We start from the raw sequence: 23,280 nt of genomic DNA, 5'->3' as shown, positions 1-23,280 counted from the left end.
GGATCTTTAAATAGATGTTCCAGGTTCAATACAAGTTAAGCTCTTTTGAAAGCATCATTGAACTCAGGTCAATAAACAACAAAGACTTTTTTTAGACTCAATTTGATAAACACAAAAGTTAAATAATGTGCTTGCTAAGAATGGCCATCTCAAATTGTGCAAAGTTAAAAGCAGAAATATGCAGCTTATGTTTTTGTTAGAGCTCTAAAGATTCTTCAGTAGAAAAATGTGAGGTATTTGAGCTCAAAATAATTCTGTAAATGGGGGGATTACTGTTTTATGTGAATGGATGTCTGTACATCTAGTTACCAAGGCAATGACCGAGTGGATTCCTCTCAACATAAATGATCCGTTTTGGATTTATGTTGCAAAGCTTACAGGGCTAATTGTTTTTACATATAGTTGAATTGGATATAAGGCATTTATTAAAAGGTTAATAAATGATTCTGTGACACTAGTTAATGTTAATATATGTAGGCTTTACTTTTGTGTCCATAAATTCAGAAACACAACCAAATAAGTTAATTGCACACAGTACCAGTGGTGTGCGGTGGTGTTCTATTTTATATGTTTACATTAACAATGTAATCAGTATTCTATTTATTAAAGCCAAGTTTGAATCTCATAGTGTTTTTAAACATTTTACATTTATTCCAAAATACTAACTATTCTTTTTAATAGTTAACTTTTAACTATTTTTTATTTTTTTGGATCATCAGTCATCAAAGCTTGGTAAATATTGGTGACAGACACAGAGATTTACTTTAAATTTCACCAAGTGGATCACTCACTAATTCATGCCATTTTAAGTCTTAGTTTGACATAACAAGTGGTTATATATAAGTGTGGGAGTTGTTTACTTACTTTTTATTAATTAGTCTTCCCATTAACTCCATTGTATTGTTCATCCAGGCTGATTCACAATCGCGGAACGCGCACAAACACAAGAGGCGGGATTTATCTCATGAACCAATCACAAACGAACGTAACCAGTCATATCCAATCATAACTATCAACCAAACTCACTGCACGCTTTAGGGGGTCTGTTAAAACTCAATGGGCTCAGGGGAGGCAAGAGAGACGCAGACTCCCACTGTACCTTTACCTGCTGGTGTCACTGTTGGACAGTGTTTCTTTAGAAAAACAAGTGATTTATACACTTTTTAATGTTATATTTTGTAAAACTGGCGTTGGTTCATTTTTGTACTACATAATTTTTCCTCATTCAGTATTTTGAGGACACACGGCCTCCCTTGTATCTTCAGCAAAAACGCCTATTTTACATACTGATTTTGCTAGTTTTTTAAGAAACAGTTTCAGATTGTCCGACACAGATGCTGTCTATAGAGTGTAACTAATTTTGAACCCAGAACTATATGTACTATACTCACTGAATATGTTCAATGCTATTTGTGTATGGGAAGATTCATATGCCATGGAGAACAACAGTTTAATGTGTCTGTGAGTCTATATTACACACTTTCTGAAGTCGTACACACAGTTCTGTTTTTGTTACCTTGGAGGTTCCTTTTATAACAAAGCCTGCTGTCTCCTTCTGTTGGAGTATCTGCAGCCTTGTGACAGCAACTCTGCAATCAAAAATAAAGATAGGACTGTTACTCCATTCAAGGATGAACTCTTCTATCTTTTTTGTCTTGACAGGTAGAGCAGAGAAATAGCCGAATGCATTCAGCAGAGCCATATGTGGCCCTATTACAAGATGGGAAATGGGGAAATAAAAGGCAGCTGTAATGATGCCTGATATCCCCCTCGATAGAGGTCTTAAATAGCCGTACCTGTTGGCAAGGTCTAGAGAACTCTGCTCTAGCTGCACCTCGCATTTACATGTGGCATGTTACATGCAGCCGTTTGGGAAAGTGATGGACACATTCCAGAGCCATTTCCCATCACTCTTTGCTTTTATGTTACATTAGTTCTAAAAGGCTAGTTAGAACTATGATACATTCAAGTAAGAACATTTTTTATAGTCTGCGTGTATGTGTGTGTGTGTGTGTGTGTGTATTCACATGTTGTTATGTTGCAGCCTTATGTTAAACTGCTGTAAAGTACTTTTTTCTCACATCAATCTACACTCCATACACCATAATGACAAAGCACAAAACAGATTTATAACACATTGCAAATTTATTACAAATAAAAAACTGTAATGATTCCATTGCATAAGTATTCATACCCTTATCTGGGACACTTGAAATTTAGCTCAGGAGCGTTCATATCGCTTGTAGATGTTACTACACTTAGAGTGGAGTTAAACTGTGGAAAATTCATTTGAATGAGTATAATTTGGGAATACACACACCTTTAAATAAAAGGTCTAACAACTGAAAATGCTTATCAGAGGAAAAACCAAGCCCTGAGGTCAAAAGAACGTAAAAAATAAAGGGGTATGAATACTTTTGCAGAGCACTGTGAAACTGTATACAGTGCCTTGCGAAAGTATTCATACCCCTTCATTTATTTTTACGTTTTATGTTGCTCACTTGTGTTAAACTGCTTTAAATTCTATTTTTTCCACATCAGTCTACACTCCATACATCATAATGGCAAAGCAAAAAACAGGTTTTTAATATCTTTGCAAATGTATTAAAAATAAAAAACTTATGCAATGCATTAAAAGGGTAAAATTTAGAAAGGCACATGTCTTAATAAAAGGTCTAGAAACTGAAAATGCATAGCAGAGCAAAAACTAAGCCTTGTGCGAATCATACACAAACACAAGAGACGGGATATCGCATAAACCAATCACAGCTGAACATAACCAGTCATATCCAATCATATAACAGTGGAGGCATTGCCTCCCCTCACGTGACTTTTCCCCATTCATTCTCAGTTGCCCTCCACCAAACACACCGCACGCTTTAGGGGGTCTGTTAAAACTCAGTGGGCTCAGGGGAGGTGAGAGAGACGCGAACACCCGCTGTAACTTTACCTTTACAGTTCACATTTCGACAATGTTTCTTTAGAAAAACTAGTGATTTATACGCTTTTTAATGTTATATTTTATAATATTGCCATTGTTTTAGTTGTACTATGAATTTTTTTCATCCAATATTTTGAGGAGGCACTGCTTCCCTTGTCTCCTCAGAGGAAATGCTCCTGATATAATGTATATTAATATATATTGATTTGACTATTATCAGACCAAAAGTGTGTGTTGTATAATATTGAGTAGACTGTAAATATTCAGTATATCCACAGCACAAGCGCTGGTGTGTTTGTCCTCTTTTATGAACAGCTGCGCCCACTCCAGTGGTAGCTTTTGGCACTGAAACCATCACACCGCTGCTAGTGTGTGTCCATGTCCCGCCTCAGTCCTGCAGCTGTCCTCTGGGCCCTGTTGGACACAGCCCTGACTCTATCCCCCGGTCCCAGGACAGCTTAATTTAGCTCATTTGCCAGCTGCCCTGCACTCTGTGCATTTTTATTTCCTAATTATTATTTGTTAGAAGACCTCATTTCCTCAAGGTGACACCCTCTCCCTGTCAGAGGCAAGTTATTGTACCAGACGCAGCGTGTGTAATTAAGAAAATGAAAGCTGTCAGGTTGGGTTGAACCCCTAAAGATCGCACGTCATGTTTTGAAGCGAAACCCAGAGCCATTAGTGTTTTGCACCAAAATTATTCCACATTTTAATATGTGCTTTCATTTTCACATTCAATGCACTTGTTTATTTCCAGAAGTCTTTGAATATAAGCCTGCTCTGTTGGTTGTGAGGCCACATAGGAAGAAACAAAATGAGGCACTAATGCCAACATGGCTTCAAATGTTACAGTAGTGTTAATGAAACAGCGCTCTTTAATGAGTAAGGTTCTGTTTTTCGCCTCAGGTTTATATTTATCACTGAGAGCTCATTTTTAATTTAATAACCATATGTCTTTACATTTGAGTTGGGGAGAGCAAACTAGTACACGTCCAACAATTTACTGCCTGCATATGATTAGGTTTAATAAAATAAAAATATATAGGCTTTTTGGAATCACGTTTGTGAGATATAAAGCCAGAATTGTGAGTTAGAAAGTCAGAAATGCAAGATATAAAGTCAGAATTGTGTTATATAAAGTTAGAATTACTAAATATGAAGTCAGAATTGTGAAATATAAACCTGCAGTTTTGAATTTTTATCTCAGAATTGCATGTTTGTATCTTCTGAGAGGGAGAAATACTGATATTTTCTCAGAATTACAAGTTTTTATTACAGTTCTGAAAAAAAGTCTAAATTGCAAGTTTATATTTTGCAATTCTGACTATAACTCACAATTGCGATTTTAAATCACGCAGTGCTGAGAAAAAAAGTCTGTATTGCAAGTTTATATCACGCAATTCTGAGAATTTTTTTTATCTCGCAATACGAACTTTATGACTCCAATTGTGAGTTTATATCATGTAATTCTGAGAAAAAAGTCAGACTTGCAAGTTTATATTTTCACAATTCTGACTTTATATTTCGCAATTGCGAGTTTCCATCATGCAATTCTGAAAAAAAGTCTATATTGCGAGTTTATATTTTTGCAATTCTGACTTTATATCTCGCAATTGCAAATTTATATCATGTAATTCTGACTTTTCATCTCACAATTACGAATGTATATCACAAAATTCTGACTTTATATCTCGCAATTGCGAGTTTATATCACACAGTTCTGAGGAAAAAAAGGTCAGAATTGCACGTTTATTCTTGCTTTATATCTTGCAATTGCAAATTTATGTTACGCAATTCTGAGAAAAATGTCTGAATTGTGAGTTTTTATCTTGCAGTACTAACTTTATGACTCTAATTGCAAGTTACATCACGTAAATCTGAGAAAAAACGTCAGAATTGTAAGTTTGTCATGCAATTGTGAGAGAAAATTCTGAATTGCGAGTTTATACTTTCGCAATTATAAACTCAGAATTGTGAGATATAAAGCCAGAATTGTGAGTTACAAAGTCAGAAATGCAAGATATAAAGTCAGAACTGTGTTATATAAAGTTAGAATTACGGGATATGAAGTCAGAATTGTGAGATATAAACTTGCAGTTTTGAATTTTTATCTCAGATTTGCATGTTTTTATCTTCTGAGAGGGAAAAATACTGATATTTTCTTAGAATTTTATGTTTTCAGAAGTTTATATTTTGCAATTCTGACTTTATAACTCCAATAGCAAGTTTATATCACAATTCTGAAAAAATGTCTAAATTGCAAGTTTATATTTTGCAATTCTGACTATAACTCACAATTGGGATTTTAAATCACGCAGTGCTGAGAAAAAAGTCTGTATTGCAAGTTTATATTTTGCAATTCTGAGAAAAAAATGTTTATCTCGCAATACTAATATTTATGACTCCAATTGTGAGTTTATATCATGTAATTCTGAGAATAAAGTCGGACTTGCAAGTTTTTCATTTTTTTTTTCACAATTCTGACTTTTTATATTTCACAATTGCGAGATTATATCACGCAATGCTGAGAAAAAGTCTAAATTGCGAGTTTATATTTTTGCAATTCTGACTTTATATCTCACAATTACAAATTTATATCTTATAATTCTGACTTTATATCTAGCAATTGCGAGTTTATATCATGCAATGCTGAGAAAAAAGTCTGAATTGTGAGTTTTTATCTTGCAATACTAACTCCAATTGCAAGTTACATCACTTAAATCTGGAAAAAAAAACGTCAGAATTGTAAGTTGATATTTTCACAATTTTGACTTTATATCACGCAATTGTGAATTTATATCGCGCAGTTCTGACTTTATATGTCACATGCAGTTGCAAAATCATGTCATGCAATTCTGAGAAAAAAGTCAGAACTGAAAGTTTTTATCTCGCAGTACTAACTTTATGACTCTAATTGCGAGTTTATATCAAGTAATTATGAGAAAAAAGTCAGAATTGCACGTTTATATTTTTACAATTCTAACATATCTCGCAATTGTGAATTTATATCATGCAATTCTGACTTTATATCTCACAGTTGCGAAATTATATCATGCAATTTTGAGAAAAAAAGTCCAAATTGTGAGTTTTTATCTCACAATACTAACGAGTTTACGTCATGAAATTCTAAGAAAAAAGTTAGAATTGCAAGTTGATATTTTCGCAATTCTGACTTCATATCTCGCAATTGCAAATTTATATCGCCCAATTCTGAGAAAACAGTCTGATAGTGAGTTTTTATCTCACAATACTAACTTCATGATTCTAATTGTGAGTTTACGTCATGTAATTCTGAGAAAAAAGCCAGACTTGCAAGTTTATATTTTCACAATTCTGACTTTATATATTGCAATTGCGAGTTTATGTCACACAATTCTGAGAAAAAAGTTTAAATTGCGAATTTATATTTTTGCAGTTCTGTCTTTATATCTTGCAATTACAAATTTATATCATGCAATTCTGAGAAAAAAGTCTGAATTGCAAGTTTATATCGCAATTCTGACTTTCTGACTCTAACTGCAATTATATTTAACGTAACGTAACATTAAAAAAAGTCAGAACTGCGAGATGTGAATTTGCAAAATCCGTGAAAAAAAGTCAAAATTGTGAGACAAAAAGTCACGATTAGCTTTTTTACATTTTTTATTCAGTGGTAGAAATGGCCTTCCATATTTTATGACCCAAAGTTTGCTAGAGAATGTGTTTTTACCAACAGAAAGCCCCAAATGGTTTAAACTCCCCATAGATGGTCCAAACTACATTTATTTATTGGTACATTACCGTATATTTTGGAGTGAAGTAATATATATATATATATATATACAGTAAAACAGTAATATTACAAAATACTGTTTCAAATTAAAATAACTGTTTTATATTTTAATATATTTCAATCTATTTTATTTGTGTAATGGCAAAGCTGAATTTCCAGCATCATTACTCCAGTCTCCAGTGTCACACGATCCTTCAGAATCATTCTGATATCCTAATTTGGTGCTCAAGAATCATTTCTTATTATTATCAATGTTGAAAACAGCTTAACAAGTTGCTGCCCTTTTCCATCAGTAATAAAAAAAAATCTGTACAACCAAATTCAGGCCATGACAAATGTATTTATATTCAACTCAAGAAGTGTATACTAAACTGAACTGAACAACTAGTTATTAATGCAATGACGGCTCTCTCTTTTGGCCACCGACAGCTCCTGTGTCTCTCTCTTCTCCATGTGCGGCGCAAGCAAATCAAAAGAGCTACGTGTCTTGACTCATTTGCAAATTCTGACACAAGTCTGTCTCTCTCCCACCAGCCGTGCGGTCTAGGGTCAGCCCACCAGAGACAGCATGCTGTTTAAAAGAGCAGCTTAATGAGCATAAACAAAACACAGTGGGTCTGCTGAACTAATAATTGCGTACAAGCAGCGCCCGCACATACATTTGTTTTTAACCTTGTTCTAATGTTAATAATTCCCGATTATTCTTTACGAGAAAGCGTGCACCCGCAGCTACTAATTAGCATAGTACAAGGCCAGACCATCTCCGTATATTTGGCTTTGAACGCTGAAAGATCTTTGCGTAAAGGACATGACAGTGAATTTTCATTTGTGTGTGAATTGTCCCTTTAAGATGGATCATCTGTTGTTGGTCGAGAGAAATTGAAAAGCATACTTGTGTTTGCTTATGTACTTCATCATGAAGTTGATTCCCTACTGCAGAACGCCACTGCATTCAAAGATAAATGTGGAAAAAAAGCTGCTAAGAACCAAGAGGGAAGCTGATTGGATGAGCTATTTGACAGGCCCAAACCAATCAATTCAATCAGTAATTTCAGCATGTACTACAAGCGTTCAGGTTTTGCAGGAGTGGCGAATTATAGATTCTGGACGCGCTGTGAAAAAGTCCATTTCCTGTGATGATAGTTCGTTTTTGGGCTGCTGCCATCAACTGTATTTGTAGTCATGAAGGCTTTTATCCATTTCAGAACTTGACATCTTTATCTATCCATCTTTCTTTCTTTTTGTCTGTCCATCGGACTGTTCGCATCTTTATCAGTACGTGGTACAACTTTCGATCGGAGGGAGCGGGATCAAATAGAAACTTGTCAGAAGTGTCAAAACCTAAATGGAAAAATGGTTTGCGTGTCATTGATATACAATGAGCGTCTATATTAAACAGCTGTGTAATCTGATAATTGATTCAGTCAAATCAGTTATAACCAGGTGCCATTTTTATTAAACTGAGGTGCCACTGCGAGCGAACAGAGACTAAAATTCAGTTTTGTATTTGATCTAAAATGAAAATATTAAAAATTATTTTCCTTATTTGAAATAAAGCTAAAATAGAATAAAGTATAAACATTAGATTAAAAAAAAAGTATAAACATTAAATAAAAAAAAAGTATAAAAAAAGTTGAAGTTGAAGTACTAAAATTACTAAAAAAAAAAAATAAAGCTAAATATATATTAAAAAATAATAATAAAACACACAAACATACTAAAATAAAATGCAAACTTAAAATATAAAAATAAAAGGTAAAATGTTGCAAATATTATAATAGTATATAAATAATACTAAAATGACACTGGTTATATTGTATTAAAAAGAGTAGCCAGGATACTGTTCAAAAATTCTTATCAAAATAAAAATGAAAACTTAAAATATAAACATAAAAGCTAATATACTAATATATATTGTAATAGTACATATTAGTAAATATAATAGTACATCTAAATAATATTAAAATGACACTAGTTATATTATATTGAAAAGAGTAGCCAGAATATTCTTTAAAATTAAATTAAAAATGTAATTTAAAATATAAAATTATTATAATACTATATAAGTAATACTAAAACTACACTGGTTACATTATACTGAAAAGAGTATCCCGGATATTCTTCAAAAATTCGTATGAAAATAAAAATAAAAACTTAACACTTAAAAATAAAAGCTAATTTAAAATATTGCAAATATTATAATAGTATATAAATAACACTAAAATAACACTGGTTATGTCACTGGAAAATAGTGGCCAGGACATTCTTCAAAAATTCTTATTAAAAAAAAAAAAAAAAAATATATATATATATATATATATATATATATACATTAAAACACAAAATATGAAAATAAAAGTAAATTTTAAATATTACAAATATTATAATGATATAGAAACAACACTAAAATAGCACTGGTTATATAATTTTAAAATTCTTTAAAAATAAAAATAAAAAACTTAAAATATAAAGATAAAAGCTAATTTAAAATATTACAAATATAGTATATAAATAATACTAAAACAAAACTGGTTATATTATATGAAAAGAATGGCCAGGATATTCTTCAAAAAAAATAAATAAATAAATAAAAACTTAAATATAAAAATAATTTAAATGATTACAAATATAGTATATAAATAAAACTAAAATAAAACTGGTATTATTATATTGAAAATAGTGACCTAGATATTCTTTAAAAATTCTTATCAAAATAAAAATTAAAAGTTAAAATATATAAATAAAAGGTCATTTGAACTATTACAAATATAGTACATAAATAACACAAAAAAAGCATTGGTTATATTCTATTGAAAAGAGTATCCAGGATATTCTTCAAAAATCCATATCAAAATAAAAATTAAAATTTAATAGGAAAAGCTAATTTAAAATATTACAAATATTATAAAAGTGTATAAATAATACTAAAAAGTCACTGGTTATGTTATACTAAAAAGAGTAATCAGGATATTCTTAAAACATTCTCACCAAAGTAAAAATGAAAACCTAAAATATAAAAATAAAAGCTAATTTGAAATATTATAAATAATAGTATATAAATAATGCTGAAATAATACTGGTTATATGATATTAAAAAGAGTTGCCAGGATATTGTTCAAAAATTCTTATTTTGCAACCCACAAAACAACATGAGGATGAGTAAGTGATGGAAGCATTTTTTTTATCTTTATGACTGAAACTAAAAAAAAGTCTGTGTAAAATTGTTTGACTCTTATGACTCATAAGCGAAGTCCCGTATGAGCCCCTATGATCCGTATTCTTTCTCTTTCTGTTTAACTATCAGACTTAGTCAAGAGTGACTCACATCCTCTGGGGGAATTTTTTTGTTGTCTAGAACCCACCTACATCACGATGGCGCCCCCTGCCTGCGGCTCACTTGACAACTGCACGCTGGTGGACAAGAGCTGCCCGTACGGCTTCCGGCTGGACTCCAGCGGCTGCAGGACGTGCAGCTGCAAGACACGTAAGTGAGCTGTGACGTCACTGGACGAGTGCTTCATCTTCCTCACCCCATACAGACGCTGTCAGGCGGTCTTTAGTGCTGTTCTCTCCAGACACTGACTGGCTTTAGCAGAGATGTTTATGAGGATAAACACTGAAGGGCAGATGGATTAAGGGCTTGTTTTTATGCTAAGATAGGCTGAGTGAATCTAAGTCTGACAAATGTCAAAGGAAAAAGATAATAATGATGATTTTAATGATTTAGGGTGGGACCACAAGCCTAGTTGTGAATTATAAATATACTATTATAAGATATACAGTACTTGGCTAACTTGACTGGATTTGTTTCTCAGAAACATTTGATTTAAAAGTATATGTCTGAATGTAAATACATGCTTAAATTCATGTGTTTTGCAGGCAAACAAATTGTCTCTATGAATTACTTCACAAAATGTTTTTAATTTTTTACAATGTTTTATAATGCTAATATAACAAGAGCATTTTAATAGGGCACAATGTACAGTATTAATATGAAGGAATTTTAAATGTTTTATAGGCATTTTACCTGTGTTTTGAATTTTCCTCACAAAATAAATGTTAAATTTAAATATAATGTTAATATAATTATAATATAATGTTATAATACAACATATAATACACTGTAAAAAAAAATCTGTAAAAATAGAGCACAATGTATTGTACTAATATGAAGGATTTATTTAGTTAGTTATTTTACAGGTGTTTTACCTGTGTTTTGAATTTTGCATTTCATTGGAAATGTCCATAAAATTACTGGATAGTGTCCTGGTAGACAATTACCTGTACATTTTTGCTGCTGTTTTTATAATATAATATAATATAATGCTTCTCAGACTCAAACAAAAAGTACAAAATTAACAATATTAAATTATTAAATTAAATTTAATTAAATTAAATTTAATTTAATTTAATTTAATTTAATTTAATTTAATTTAAAAATCTAAATTTAAATGAATTAAATTAAATATAAAAATTTAAAAATAATAATGAATGAGTTGAAACTCGTTTTACCAGTTCATTTTTTTTTTTTTTTGTTTATTTGTTTAATATATTAGTTTCTCAAACTCCATTAAAATAATACATTAAAAATTCAATTCAATTCAGTTCAATATTAAATTAAATTAAATATGGATGAGTTGAAGTTAGTGAAGGAAAAACAGAAGAGATAATCATAAAGAAAAACATAATCTAAAATTAAATTAAATTAAATTAAGTAATTAAAAAAATAATAATGGATGAGTTGAAGAAAGTAATACAGTAAAGAAATACAGTATTATATTATATTTATTATATGTTATGTTATGTTATGTTATGTTATGTTATGTTATGTTATGTTGTTATATTATGTTAAGTTATAAAATTGCCAGTAGATTGTTTTGTTTATTTTTTTCTTTTTAATAATAATTATTTATATATCTATATCTTTATCTATATCAATATAGATAGATAGATAGATTTTATTTTTATTATTTATTATTTTATTATGACAAAAGATATTTTAATAATATAATATAATATATAATGGTTGATTCTCAAATTCAGTAAAATAAAAGAAATAAAATAAATAATGGACGAGCTCAAGAAAATGATGGAAATACAGGATTATATTACATGATTATTTCTTATTCGAATATCTTTATGTATTAACGTATGTTGTATTCCTCTTGTTTTTGCCTCCCTGTCTATGCGTTGATCCTAAAGCATGTATATTAAGGTAATTAATGTCTAAAGCTGTAATTAATTAGTCTCTTCTGTTTTCTTTTAACCTTCAGGAGAAGAGCTGTGCAGTGGTCTAATTGCCAGCTGCACTCTGAAATGCCCTTTTGGCTTCCAGACTGACATTCACGGCTGTGATGTCTGCCAATGTCGACCGCGTCACAAGAAGTGCAAAGCCGTGGCCTGTGCCAAGGACTGCCCATTTGGCTACATGTAAGAAAACAATAATCAGATTCACAGAGCTAACAATAACAAGAAGTGCAGTCTATTAAACATTCATTGTTAGTGGTACAGTATGTGATCATATCCATAAAGCTCTTCCTGACATTGTTTCCTTGAGGGACAGTCACACTAGTTTCACTGTAAGGCAATTTGGATAAAAGTTCAACTAGCTTTAAGGATTAGTCTAAGAATGTCTTAACTTTTCCTAAGTCCCGCCTGACTTAAGTAATAATATGGTTCTATAAATTTCAAGATCGTTTCATGTCATTGTTACCGCACTGATTTTCTAAACTAAGAGTTCAGGCAGCAGTCATTAGTTGTCACAAACTGGAGCGAATCCCACACTGTTCCTAACACGGTCTGGAGAAATCGTGAATGACAAAATGATCCCCTGCGCTATGCTTTGCTTGTTTGTGCCCGACTGCAAGTTTAGAGCTGACAGCTAATTAGGGCCGGCTCAGATCAGCGCCTCTGATTGCGGCGTGTAAAGGATGAGCTGCGATAGCGAAGCTGAGCGCCTAATCTACACAACACCATGTCTTGACGCAACAACGAATAAACACTGCTGCTCCACATCTGCAAAAAAAAAAACTGCTCCAATTACGCAGGCAGATCGCTGAGCCAATTTGTACAAACTTTTGTGGAGCTGTGCAGTCGGCAGGTTAAAGAGACACCTTGTGACAAATGGAGATGAGAAGGAGAAGAAAAGTGCGGCAAAGTACACACGACTACTTTCGGTGACTGATGCCTAATTGTCAGGGGATTGTTTTTTCCACTTTCTATTCATATGTTAGTGAGGAGAGCATAGGAAGAGGAGGAACAGGACTGGGAACTTGAGTCTGTTGCAAGCCAAATTCAAACTTTAAAAACCCATATGAGCACCACCAGTTAATGAGGTGGCAAAGTGTGGTTAGCGTTGTTAAACACACTTAAATTACAACACACGTTTCCACCAAAAAGTAAATTGTCTGTCACACTGAAAACAAAATGCTCCACAACATGACACCATCATCTTTCAAAGACTTGTATGGTTTAATATAACATAAATGATGTCTCTTACTAAAATATGTAGTAGAAAACCCATGAAAGATTTACATTATTTAAAAAACCCACATCGTTTTATACATATTTTGAACTATGGGGGCGTCATCATTTGTTGATGTGAAATGGTTGCACTCTGTGAGCTGCTGGTGCTACCTGTTGCTATTTTCACCACAACACAACTCAGAATAAGCAACTTTGAAAATAAAATACTGATACAATGACCACATTGCATGGCTTTTCGTCAATGATCCAAGTCTTCACTGCTTTCCTAGCGATGAGAAGAGGAGAAAAGACTGGGAAGATGCATGTGGATGCATAAAACTTCCCAAAGACCTGCGTCTTTGTTTTCTCTACTTTAGCCGTGATGCCTTTGAGGCTTTCAGTAGACCACAGCTACTGAAAGAGCTTACAAAAGGCAGAGACAAGAAACGCTAGATGCCACCCTGGCAGGATGTTAACATGTGACACCGCAGCCATTGAAGGAGTTTCTCTGAGTGGATTTCTGTCGATATCCAGTGGCGTTTAGACTCCTTGTAGGGAAAATCGATGGTACGGCATTTGGTTTCATCGCTTATATCCATCGCCAGCTGTAAGCTCTTTCAGTGGTTGTGGTCATCATATCAGTAGTTTATTTTACAAGTTGTGTTGCCATAAAAATAGCAACAGGTAGAGCAAGTAGCTAACTGAGTGCAACCATTTCACGTCATTTCAACCATTTCAGCGCCCTCCCCATAGTCCAAAATATGTATAAAATGATGTGGATTTTTTAAAATAATGTAAATGTTATGGGTTTTCTACTACATATTTCAGTAAGAGACATCATTTACGTTATATTAAAGGGGTCATCAGATGCAAAGTTAACTTTTACATGTTGTCTGAACGTAAATGTGTGTTGGCAGTGTGTGTACACGCCGCTCCCATGATAGTTGATTGACACGGCCGTCTTACCTTAGACCCGCCCTGACTGAGCTGTAACAGTCCGATCACCATTGTTTCGATGCTGGAACAGGGACGTAGACAAGAATGGCTCCTAAGCAATTGAGGTGTTCTGTTGTTGGATGTAATAATGAACATAGTAGCCGTCATTTACTCCCGACATCTGAGCCGCTGAAGACACAGTGGATGAGTTTTGTTTGTGAAGGGAATGCACCTGCCGATCTACATAAATGCGTCTAGTTAACACAAATCATTTGTGATCCAGCTTCACTTACAGAAGACGTGAGTATAAGGGTTTTTTATGAATCTTTGCCATCGCCTTTCCTAATAACATGCTAGTTAGCAAGTTTCGTGTCTAAACACGGCTAAATGCAGTTAAAGTAAACAGGCTCGTCACTCCACAGAGAGAAGAGAAGGGCGGTCCTAACTGGTTAGCCAGAGACCTACAAGCTGTGTGGAGTGAACACAACACACACAACTAAATATGCATTTTGCATGCTACAGAGTACATGAGAGAACCTGATCATTTACTCACCCTCATGTCATCCAAGATATTCATGTATTTCTTTCTTCAGTCGCAAAGAAATTTGTTCAGGAAAACATTCCAGGATTTTTGTTCATATAGTGGACTTCAGTGGTGCTGGATTGAAGGTTCAAAATGTAGTTTCAATGCAGCTTTAAAAGGCTCTAAATGATCCCAGCCGAGGAATAAGGGTCTTATCTAGTAAAACGATCTGTCATTTTCTTTAAAAATATATATACACTTTTTAACCGCTAGGCTTGTCTTGCTTGTACTGTGCACTCCATTTCAAGGTGGTTAGGGTATGTCAAAAAACTCCCATCTCATTTTCTCCTCCAACTTCAAAATCGTCCTACATCGCTGTTTTTAAAGGGTGTTTGAACCTCCTTGCACAGTCACTTTGTAAACACTGGGTCAGTACTTTTGCAGCAATGTACAACGATTTTGAAGTTAGAGGAGAAAATGAGAATTGGGTGTCTTTTCACATACCCTAACTGTACCCTAACGGATTTACCCTCACAGTGCAGAGCACAGCGTCTTCTCAACATGATGCTATAAAGGAATCCGCTACAGAGTTTGAGGGAGGGAGGGTTCCAGGAAAGATAATTTTCAAAATTCCATAATAGGGGCACTTTAAAGAGGTTTCCAACGTTTACTAAACTGTGGACTAGTTTGGACTCTAACTGCTGATTTGAAGGGGGTGATGCAATGTCTGTTTTGGACTCCTTGACACTACATTCAAGCCAGCAATAAATTGCTGGAAATTAAATTACTGGTTGATATAGCCAGATCTCAATAAAGTTTACACACAATTTTGGTCCTTGAACTGGATCTCACTAAGGATGTGCACTGTCTGGCTGTCTGTGGAGGCTTGGCCAGGACCGGTTCCAGAATTAAATCACTGAGGGTGCTCTCACATATATTTACGTCCCATCCATTGCAGTGGATATCACCTTGTCAATAACTGCTATTTCGAGAGAGTATCTACCATGTCATTGACAAAACTTTGCTGCATGTATGTGTCAAAAAAAATAAAGCTTCATACAATTCTGAATGGATTATAGCTTAGAAAGCGTGTAAAGAGCGCTCCTTTTATTATCACTGAAAAAGTGTCACAGATCGCTGTCACGATACCTCAGTTCAAGTAACTATTTACTAGTTATAGCCTGAAATAAACATAAATGAACAGCAGAAGGTAGCTTGTTTCTTCAAAGTAAAAAGATATCAATACACACCATTTTTCAAGTTGTTGGACAAAAATGGCAGATTCAATGTTATGATTGGCCAGATTGCCTGTCAATCAAGCTCTCTGCTAAGGGTCAATTGAGGGTGTTTTGTTTTAGTTTGAGAGTATTTAGCACCCTCTAGCACCCCCATAGATCAGGGCCTGGGCTTGGCTAACTGCTCCAAATTGTAGCAGGGCTGACATTGGTGCTTCCATGACTACCGATATTGGGGGGCATCTTCTCCCATGCCCCTGTTCCTGATATTTAATATACAGCAATGTGAAGTGAAATCACTGATCAGATTTCCCTGTGGGTGCAACTATCTAGCAAGAGTTTTTTAATTGCTTTTCTTGTATCACAGCAAAGTTGAATTTGAGCACAGCACAACCAATTCCTCCTCAGGTCAAGTATAGGTCTCTGCAGTATGCTAGGGAGCATCACCCAATCAATTAAGGGCATTTTCCAGTCTGGGGGCGTATTTCAACTGCATAACACAATTTGCTCCAACCCACTTGAGGCTAGATTTCAGGGTGAAGTTAGGAGTAGAGCTTCTTGATTTTATTCAGTCAGGTAAAGCAGTTGATAAATGCTCACTGATTGGGAAATGGCCTTTTTGTTTTGCAGAGACCCCGTTCTCCCTCAGGTTGGAGTTGAGACGTAGAGGTCAGCACAAATGTTTTAGACATGTTGTGCTATGGTGTGCATATGTAAAATGCAGGTTCTAATTTGATCTACATCATGAACCAAACTCATTCCCCCTTCATCTGCCCCATGATTGTTTTCTTTTCTACACGCTACAAAATGCTGGGTTTAAAACGATGCAACTTGGGTTATTTGATAACCCAGGACTGCGTAAATATTGGGCAGAACACATGCTGAGTTATTTTGACTCAGCTGGTTGGGTTAAATGTTTTTACCCAACATGCTGAGTTGTTTTATTGAAGTCAACTATTGTTTAAAAATTATATTGCTGGCTTAAAATGGACTGGGAATTAAAAACCACACAGAATTACAGAGGCATCAGCAATAATCTAAAGATGAACATATCTTTTTAAGCAAGAACACCCATGGACAAAAATATAAGACAAATTGAATTTATTTGGATGAGTACGCCACACATTTCACTCATAGCTGAATGATGCCATGACTGACTCAATAACCTGCCCATTAACAAATAGTACTGAGATTAGAGAACATATTTTAACATCAACTCATATTAAATTCTGTATTATAATGAATAAAATCAGTTTGTTATGCAAGGCAAAAGGCATTTCCATCATGCGAAATGACCGCTGTTGATGCATTGAGCCGACTGACATCTTGTCCTTGTATGTTGCATTACATAAAATAAGATAATTTACAGCACACTAAGGACTTTATAAATGAAAAAAAAAGACAAACCTTTATTTCGCTGAAGAAGTGTACCAAATCAGCGGCGCTGTGAACCGCTCTCTCCTGTAGAGGAAGCAAAAAGCCAGAGTTCTGACTAACTCAACAGTTGGGTTGTTTAGTCTGAGACAGGCTCAACTCAGCGGTCAGGTAAAAAAAGAAATAACCCAATAATTAATAACCCATTAAAAATGATCCAGCAGCTTAGTTACAGAAAAATTACCCAGCACATGGGTAAAAAAACATTAAAATAACCCAATAAAATGACCCAGCAAGCTTAACCCAGCATTTAGGTAAAATAATAATAATAATAACCCAGCATTTTTTAGAGTGCAGAAAAACTACCCAGCACCTGGGTAAAAATATTAAAATAACCCAATAAAATGACCCAACAAGCTTAACCCAGCATTTGAGCAAAAAAAAAAAAATAATAACCCAGCATTTTTGCAGAAAAACTACCCAGCACCTGGGTACAAAAAAAAAAAAAAAAAAGTTAAAATAACCCAATAAAATGACCCAACAAGCTGAACCCAGCATTTGGGTTAAAAAAAATAATAATAATAATAACCCATAATTTTCTAGAGTGCAGAAAAACATATATAAATATATATACGTGACCATGGACCACAAAACCAGTCATAAGGGTCAATTTGTCCAAATTGAGATTTATAAATCATCTGAAAGCTGAATAAATAAGCTTTCCATTGATGTATGGTTTGCTACAATAGACCAATATTTGGCCGGGATACAACTATTTGAAAATCTGGAATCTGAGGGTGCAAAAAAATCTAAATATTGAGAAAATCACTTTTAAAGTTGCCAAAAGAAGTTCTTAGCAATGCATATTACTAATCAAAAATTAAGTTTTGATATATTTACAGTAGGAATTTTACAAAATATCTTTAGGGAACATGATGTTTACTTAATATCCTAATGATTTTTGGCATAAAACGAAAATCTATAATTTTGACCCATACAATGTATTTTTGGCTATTGCTACAAATAAACCCCAGCGACTTAAGACTGGTTTTGTGGTCCAGGGTCACATATATTAAAATAACCCAATAAAATGACACAACACACTGTACCCAGCATTTGGGTTTTAAAAAAAAAAGTAACCCAGCATTTTTTAGAGTACAGAAAAACTACCCAGCACCTGGGTACAAAATATTAAAATGACCCAACAAGCTGAACCCAGCATTTGGGTTTAAAAAAAATAACCCAGCATTTTTTGGAGTGCAGAAAAACTACCTAACACCTGGGTAAGAACATTAAAAACAACCCAATTAAATGACCCAGCTAGCTAAACTCAGAGTGTAGTCTCTCGTGAAATAACCCCAAAATGCTAAAGAAAAAAAATAGGTGTACTGTTCCTTTAAAATATAATAAAGACCGTTATGACAAGTGCAGAGAATGAGGCAGCAGCTTGCCTGGTCTTGCATCTCTATAGTCTCCTATCTGAGACTCATTCCCTCAGGTGTGGCTGAATAAAAGGGAGTCTTTATTTACCCGAGTTCGGCCCCTGGCCCATCGTTGTCTCTTCCTACCTCAATTCTGGCGTCATGAATGAGCACACAAGTGCAAATGCTTGCATCTCAGATTCTAATTTTAGATATCTATTTATGCCCCCTCAAAGTTATGGCCGAGGATCAAGCTCGCGGCCTGAATAATGCATGCAGCTTAGCGCCGACTTCCTCCTCTTGAACAAAGAATATTGATATTCCCCACTGCTGACATCATACCTGATAGCTTCTTATCACCAAACCAAATACGCACTGCACAGGGCTACTTCTCAGCCCTATTATTCATCCGATAAGAGCGGATAGGGGGATGAAGGATGAGAACAAGCGTGTGTGTGAGATGGGCAGTTGGGGTTCAAGCCAGTGTGCCCTGGATAGGTTTGTTCTCCAAGGAAGGTGCTTTGGCCATCAGGGAGCATTTTGATTGGTCGTTTTGGTTAAGCGTCTTTAATGTGCCATCTGCTGACAGGACTCCAAGTAAGGTCAACAAAGACTCTCTCTTTCTTTCCCCTCTCTCTCTCTGTTCCGGTGTTAACGGATGACATTGGACTGTGTCTTTGGCACCTGGTGTATAATGCCAAGCTTTGATGTGCCAATGACAAAGTGTGCCGAGAGTGTGCGCTGACTCTTTATGAAGTCCATATGTCTTGAAGAGTTATTTTAAAGGTGCACTCTGGCATTTTTTTTTTTTTTTTTTCTTTGTCTGTGTTGTGCTAGCCAACGTATACTGACACCTAGTGGCATGGATCCAGCAATCCGCAAATAGAAATGTGGTTGCTCAGTCAAGATTAATTTCTGTGAGTGATTGTCTCAGGTAACAACATGTACAGAGATGAATGAAGTAGTTTTGACTAGTCAGGTGATCTCAGCATTGCAGCCCCCTTGAGGCAACCATCTCTGTTTAATATAAATCAGCTTTTATTAAGGGTCATTTACATAGAATGTGTTTTTGAACACATGTGGTCACCTTATAATTAAATATAATTAAAATAAAACATATATGAAATAAACCCCATATACTGTATAACATACATTAAATGTAGCAGATCTATACAGGTGGAGCTGGGGAGGTGGAGGGTTTCTAAACTGCACTGCAACTGCTACAGCAAGTATTTACACTAGCCAAGTGTTTGAATGTTGAGCAGCAAGCTCACTGGCTGCCAATGTTAAAAAAGAAACCAATCAGCTGCTGCATGTGAATAATAATGATATTATATCAGATTGAGTTAGAATCTATCAGTCTGCGCCATCTAGAGTTTCATGACAGAACTTTGTCTTTTTTTAAATAAGGGATAACTTACTGATGTATGTATTTTTATGATGTATGTATCTTTAAAAAATTCTCATTCTTTCTCCCTATCTTGTTTTCTCTTAACAGTAAGAACAAGCATGGCTGTGACACCTGCCGTTGTAAGAAATGCCCTGAACTACCATGTGACAAGTCCTGTCCAACGGGCTTCCAGCACGATGAATTGGGCTGTCTGATTTGCCAGTGCAGAGGTAAGTCACTTTTTTGCTTTTTATATAACTAGTCATTTTGTTTTATCTAGTTTAACTACAGCATGGCTAATACATTTCTCATAGAAAATTGATCGTTTCAAATTGGAAATTTGATTTAAATAAATACACACTGTAATCATTTAAAATCTATATTTTATCACCAATTTAGAAAGATTTTGAATTAGCTTTTGTTTTTATATCAGTTTTCATTTAAATCTTAGTTTTAGTGATTTTAGTATACTTTTTGCTGTCTATATATGATCTAAATAGCTTTAGGTATTTAGATCATGTATTTCTGTTTTATTTTTAATCATTTTAGTTCTTCCGTTTCTTTTCATATCTTTTTTATTTCAGCTTTATTTGCATTAATGAAAACCATTTTTAATGAAACAACATCACAGTTAACTATATGAGCTCATTCTGATTAATATAATTAAGAATTATAATTATTTATTACAGATTGGTAACTGTTGCTGTAAATTTTAGGGTTCTCAGTTGATTAAAATTTTTTTTATCTAATTTATTACATGATGTTTCAATTAATTTAATCGCAAAATAAATTTGACTGTGAAAATACCCCCAAAATATTTTTTAAAGCTATTTTTGTGTTAAATGAGAAAGTATGAAGTAGACATTACAAATTGCAGCTTTAGAAAGAAATATTTTATTTCATTCAACATAGAATTTATCGCACATAAAGATTTAGGCTGCAACGGCCCTAATGTAAACCTCTCAGTATTTTTTGTTCATACGATGAAAGTCATTGGTAACCAAAACAGCTTTGTTACCAACAGTCTTTAAAATACCTTCTGTCATGTTCCACAAAAGAATGGTTTGAAATGACATGAGTGTAAGTAAATGATGACAGAATTTCATTTTTTGGGTGAACTATCCCTGTTTTTATTTTTATCATTATTATTTTTTTAATAAAATGATACTCTAAATAAGAAACTAAATCTGCCAGCAAGTGGCGGTAAATGTCTTTATGAGTCATTCATTTGATTCGTTCAAATGATTCATTCAGGAATTAAGTAAATGGCTTTGTTTTTAGGGTTTTGAATCATTGATTCACACGATTCGTTCAAAACGCGATTTTATTCAGAAACTAAACACTCCTGTGTTGCTCAGAGACGCGCAACAATTCTGCTATGGCTTCAAAGATAGTATGTTCTCTGCAAAATTGAGCAAAACCATATAATATTGTGTTCAAAATATAACACAATATCAGCTTAATATTTACTGCACTGTTGTATAAAATCACATTTAGGCTCGTGATAGATCGGCACAAAATCAGTACTCGTGTCATATTGTTCTCGATGCCCGTGTGATATGTGATATATGTGACCCAGAACCACAAAACCAGTCTTAAGTCGCTGGGGTTTATTTGTAGCAATAGCCAAAAATACATTTTATGGGTCAAAATTATTGATTTTTCTTTTATGGCAAAAATCATTAGGAAATTAAGTAAAGATCATGTTCCATTAAGATATTTTGTAAAATTCCTACTGTAAATGTATGAAAACTTAATTTTTGATTAGTAATATACATTGTTAAGAACATTATTCGAAGAACTTTAAAGGTGATTTTCTCAATATTTTGATTTTTTTACACCCTTAGATTCCTTATTTTTAAATAGTTGTATCTCGGCCAAATATTGTCCTATTCTAATAAACTATACATCAATGAAAAGCTTATTTATTCAGCTTTCATATGTTGTATACAACTCAATTTTGAAAAAATGACCCTTACGACTGGTTTTGTGATCCTGGGTCACATATATAAATATGAGACAAAACACATACAGGGGCTTTTTTTGCACCAGTATCTTGAATTTTAGGGCATAACTGCTTTTGTGGAGTTGTTGCCTTGCATCATATTTGTGAACAGTCAACTGTATGAAATATAAGATAATGTACAGGTGTACGGGCCAGTGCGTTAACTGCGTTAAAATATTTTAATCACGTTATTTTTTATAACTAATTAAGTTAACGCCTTAAACTGACAGCCCTAGTAAACACAATAAGACACTCAAGGTAAAATCACTGCAGCTTATGGCTTCTTGCTTTAATATATAAGCAAATCTGTTTTAATGCCCTTGAAGTTGACAGCTAACAAATCAAATATTTTTTTCAATTTAAAAAATGTAAAATCAAATCAAATTTTATGTCATTTATGTTTAAAAACATAAGTAATATAACTGAAAAAAATGTTTTTTGATCTAGTGCTACATTGCCCTGTACAGCCGAATCGATATGCTGAGGTGTTATTTCTTTAATTTCCAAGTGTGAGCCATGTGCACACAGAGGACTGCTGGGCCTTGAATTCAGGAGACTAAGGTCTCCAGCATGACTCATCCCCCCTCCCTATATTTTCCATTTATTTTGAGGGCCACCTGTTGTATATACAAAAGCCAGGCCCAGTTACTCGCAGCCCTCCATTATTTATACGACTTGTTGTGTTCTCGTTTGATTCATCTTCAATAACGAAGCTGGCACGTGAAATATTCACAAGCTCGGTTCGTTTAATGAGACGAGAGAGCAAGGAAAAAGCCCCTTTTTTTAATCTCCCTCACGTTGAATTTTTGAAAGCGTGCATCCTCCACATATCACCCAGACAGGATTTTAATCAATGTGAAATGGTTCTGTGATATTGACTGGGGCCTGGCTGGAGCCCTGCTGCTGTTATGGAGAGGCAGTGAGAGGTGACGCTCTTGGCAGATAGAATGAGATTTGAGAATGTTTTGTGCTCTGGGGTTTGGGGCGTACGAGGCATCACTTGCATATTTTGTCATTTCACGCTGTCTGTGGTGCAGCCGGTGAAAATGTTTCAGTGAAGAGGTCAAATGTCTGGAATATAAATGGAAAAATGATTCAGGGAATCCTCTGGCTTTCGTGTTTCACTATTAATATGCCAAAGAATCCATCGGGACCAGACTATATAAACACGCTTTTGCACTGTGTCTAACATAAAAATCTGTTTGATCGTTTCAAAAT

The 23,280-nt window shown here is 34.1% G+C and overlaps 1 protein-coding gene across 1 annotated transcript in view; it reads left to right on the top strand.

Annotated features, from left to right (window-relative positions):
* crim1 (cysteine rich transmembrane BMP regulator 1 (chordin-like)) overlaps positions 1–23,280 on the top strand; it is a 157,682-nt gene that overhangs the window by 115,974 nt on the left and 18,428 nt on the right. Inside the window, exons 8-10 of the mRNA XM_051133096.1 lie at positions 10,069–10,197; positions 11,987–12,143; positions 20,166–20,287. Of these exons, the coding sequence (XP_050989053.1) occupies positions 10,069–10,197; positions 11,987–12,143; positions 20,166–20,287 (408 nt within the window). The remainder of the gene's footprint in view (positions 1–10,068; positions 10,198–11,986; positions 12,144–20,165; positions 20,288–23,280) is intronic.

The sequence above is a fragment of the Labeo rohita genome, chromosome 17, assembly GCF_022985175.1.
Source record: "Labeo rohita strain BAU-BD-2019 chromosome 17, IGBB_LRoh.1.0, whole genome shotgun sequence".
Classification (NCBI taxonomy): Eukaryota; Metazoa; Chordata; class Actinopteri; order Cypriniformes; family Cyprinidae; genus Labeo; species Labeo rohita.
Note: the sequence above shows the minus strand (reverse complement) of the source record. Positions and strands in the feature narration are given on the sequence as shown.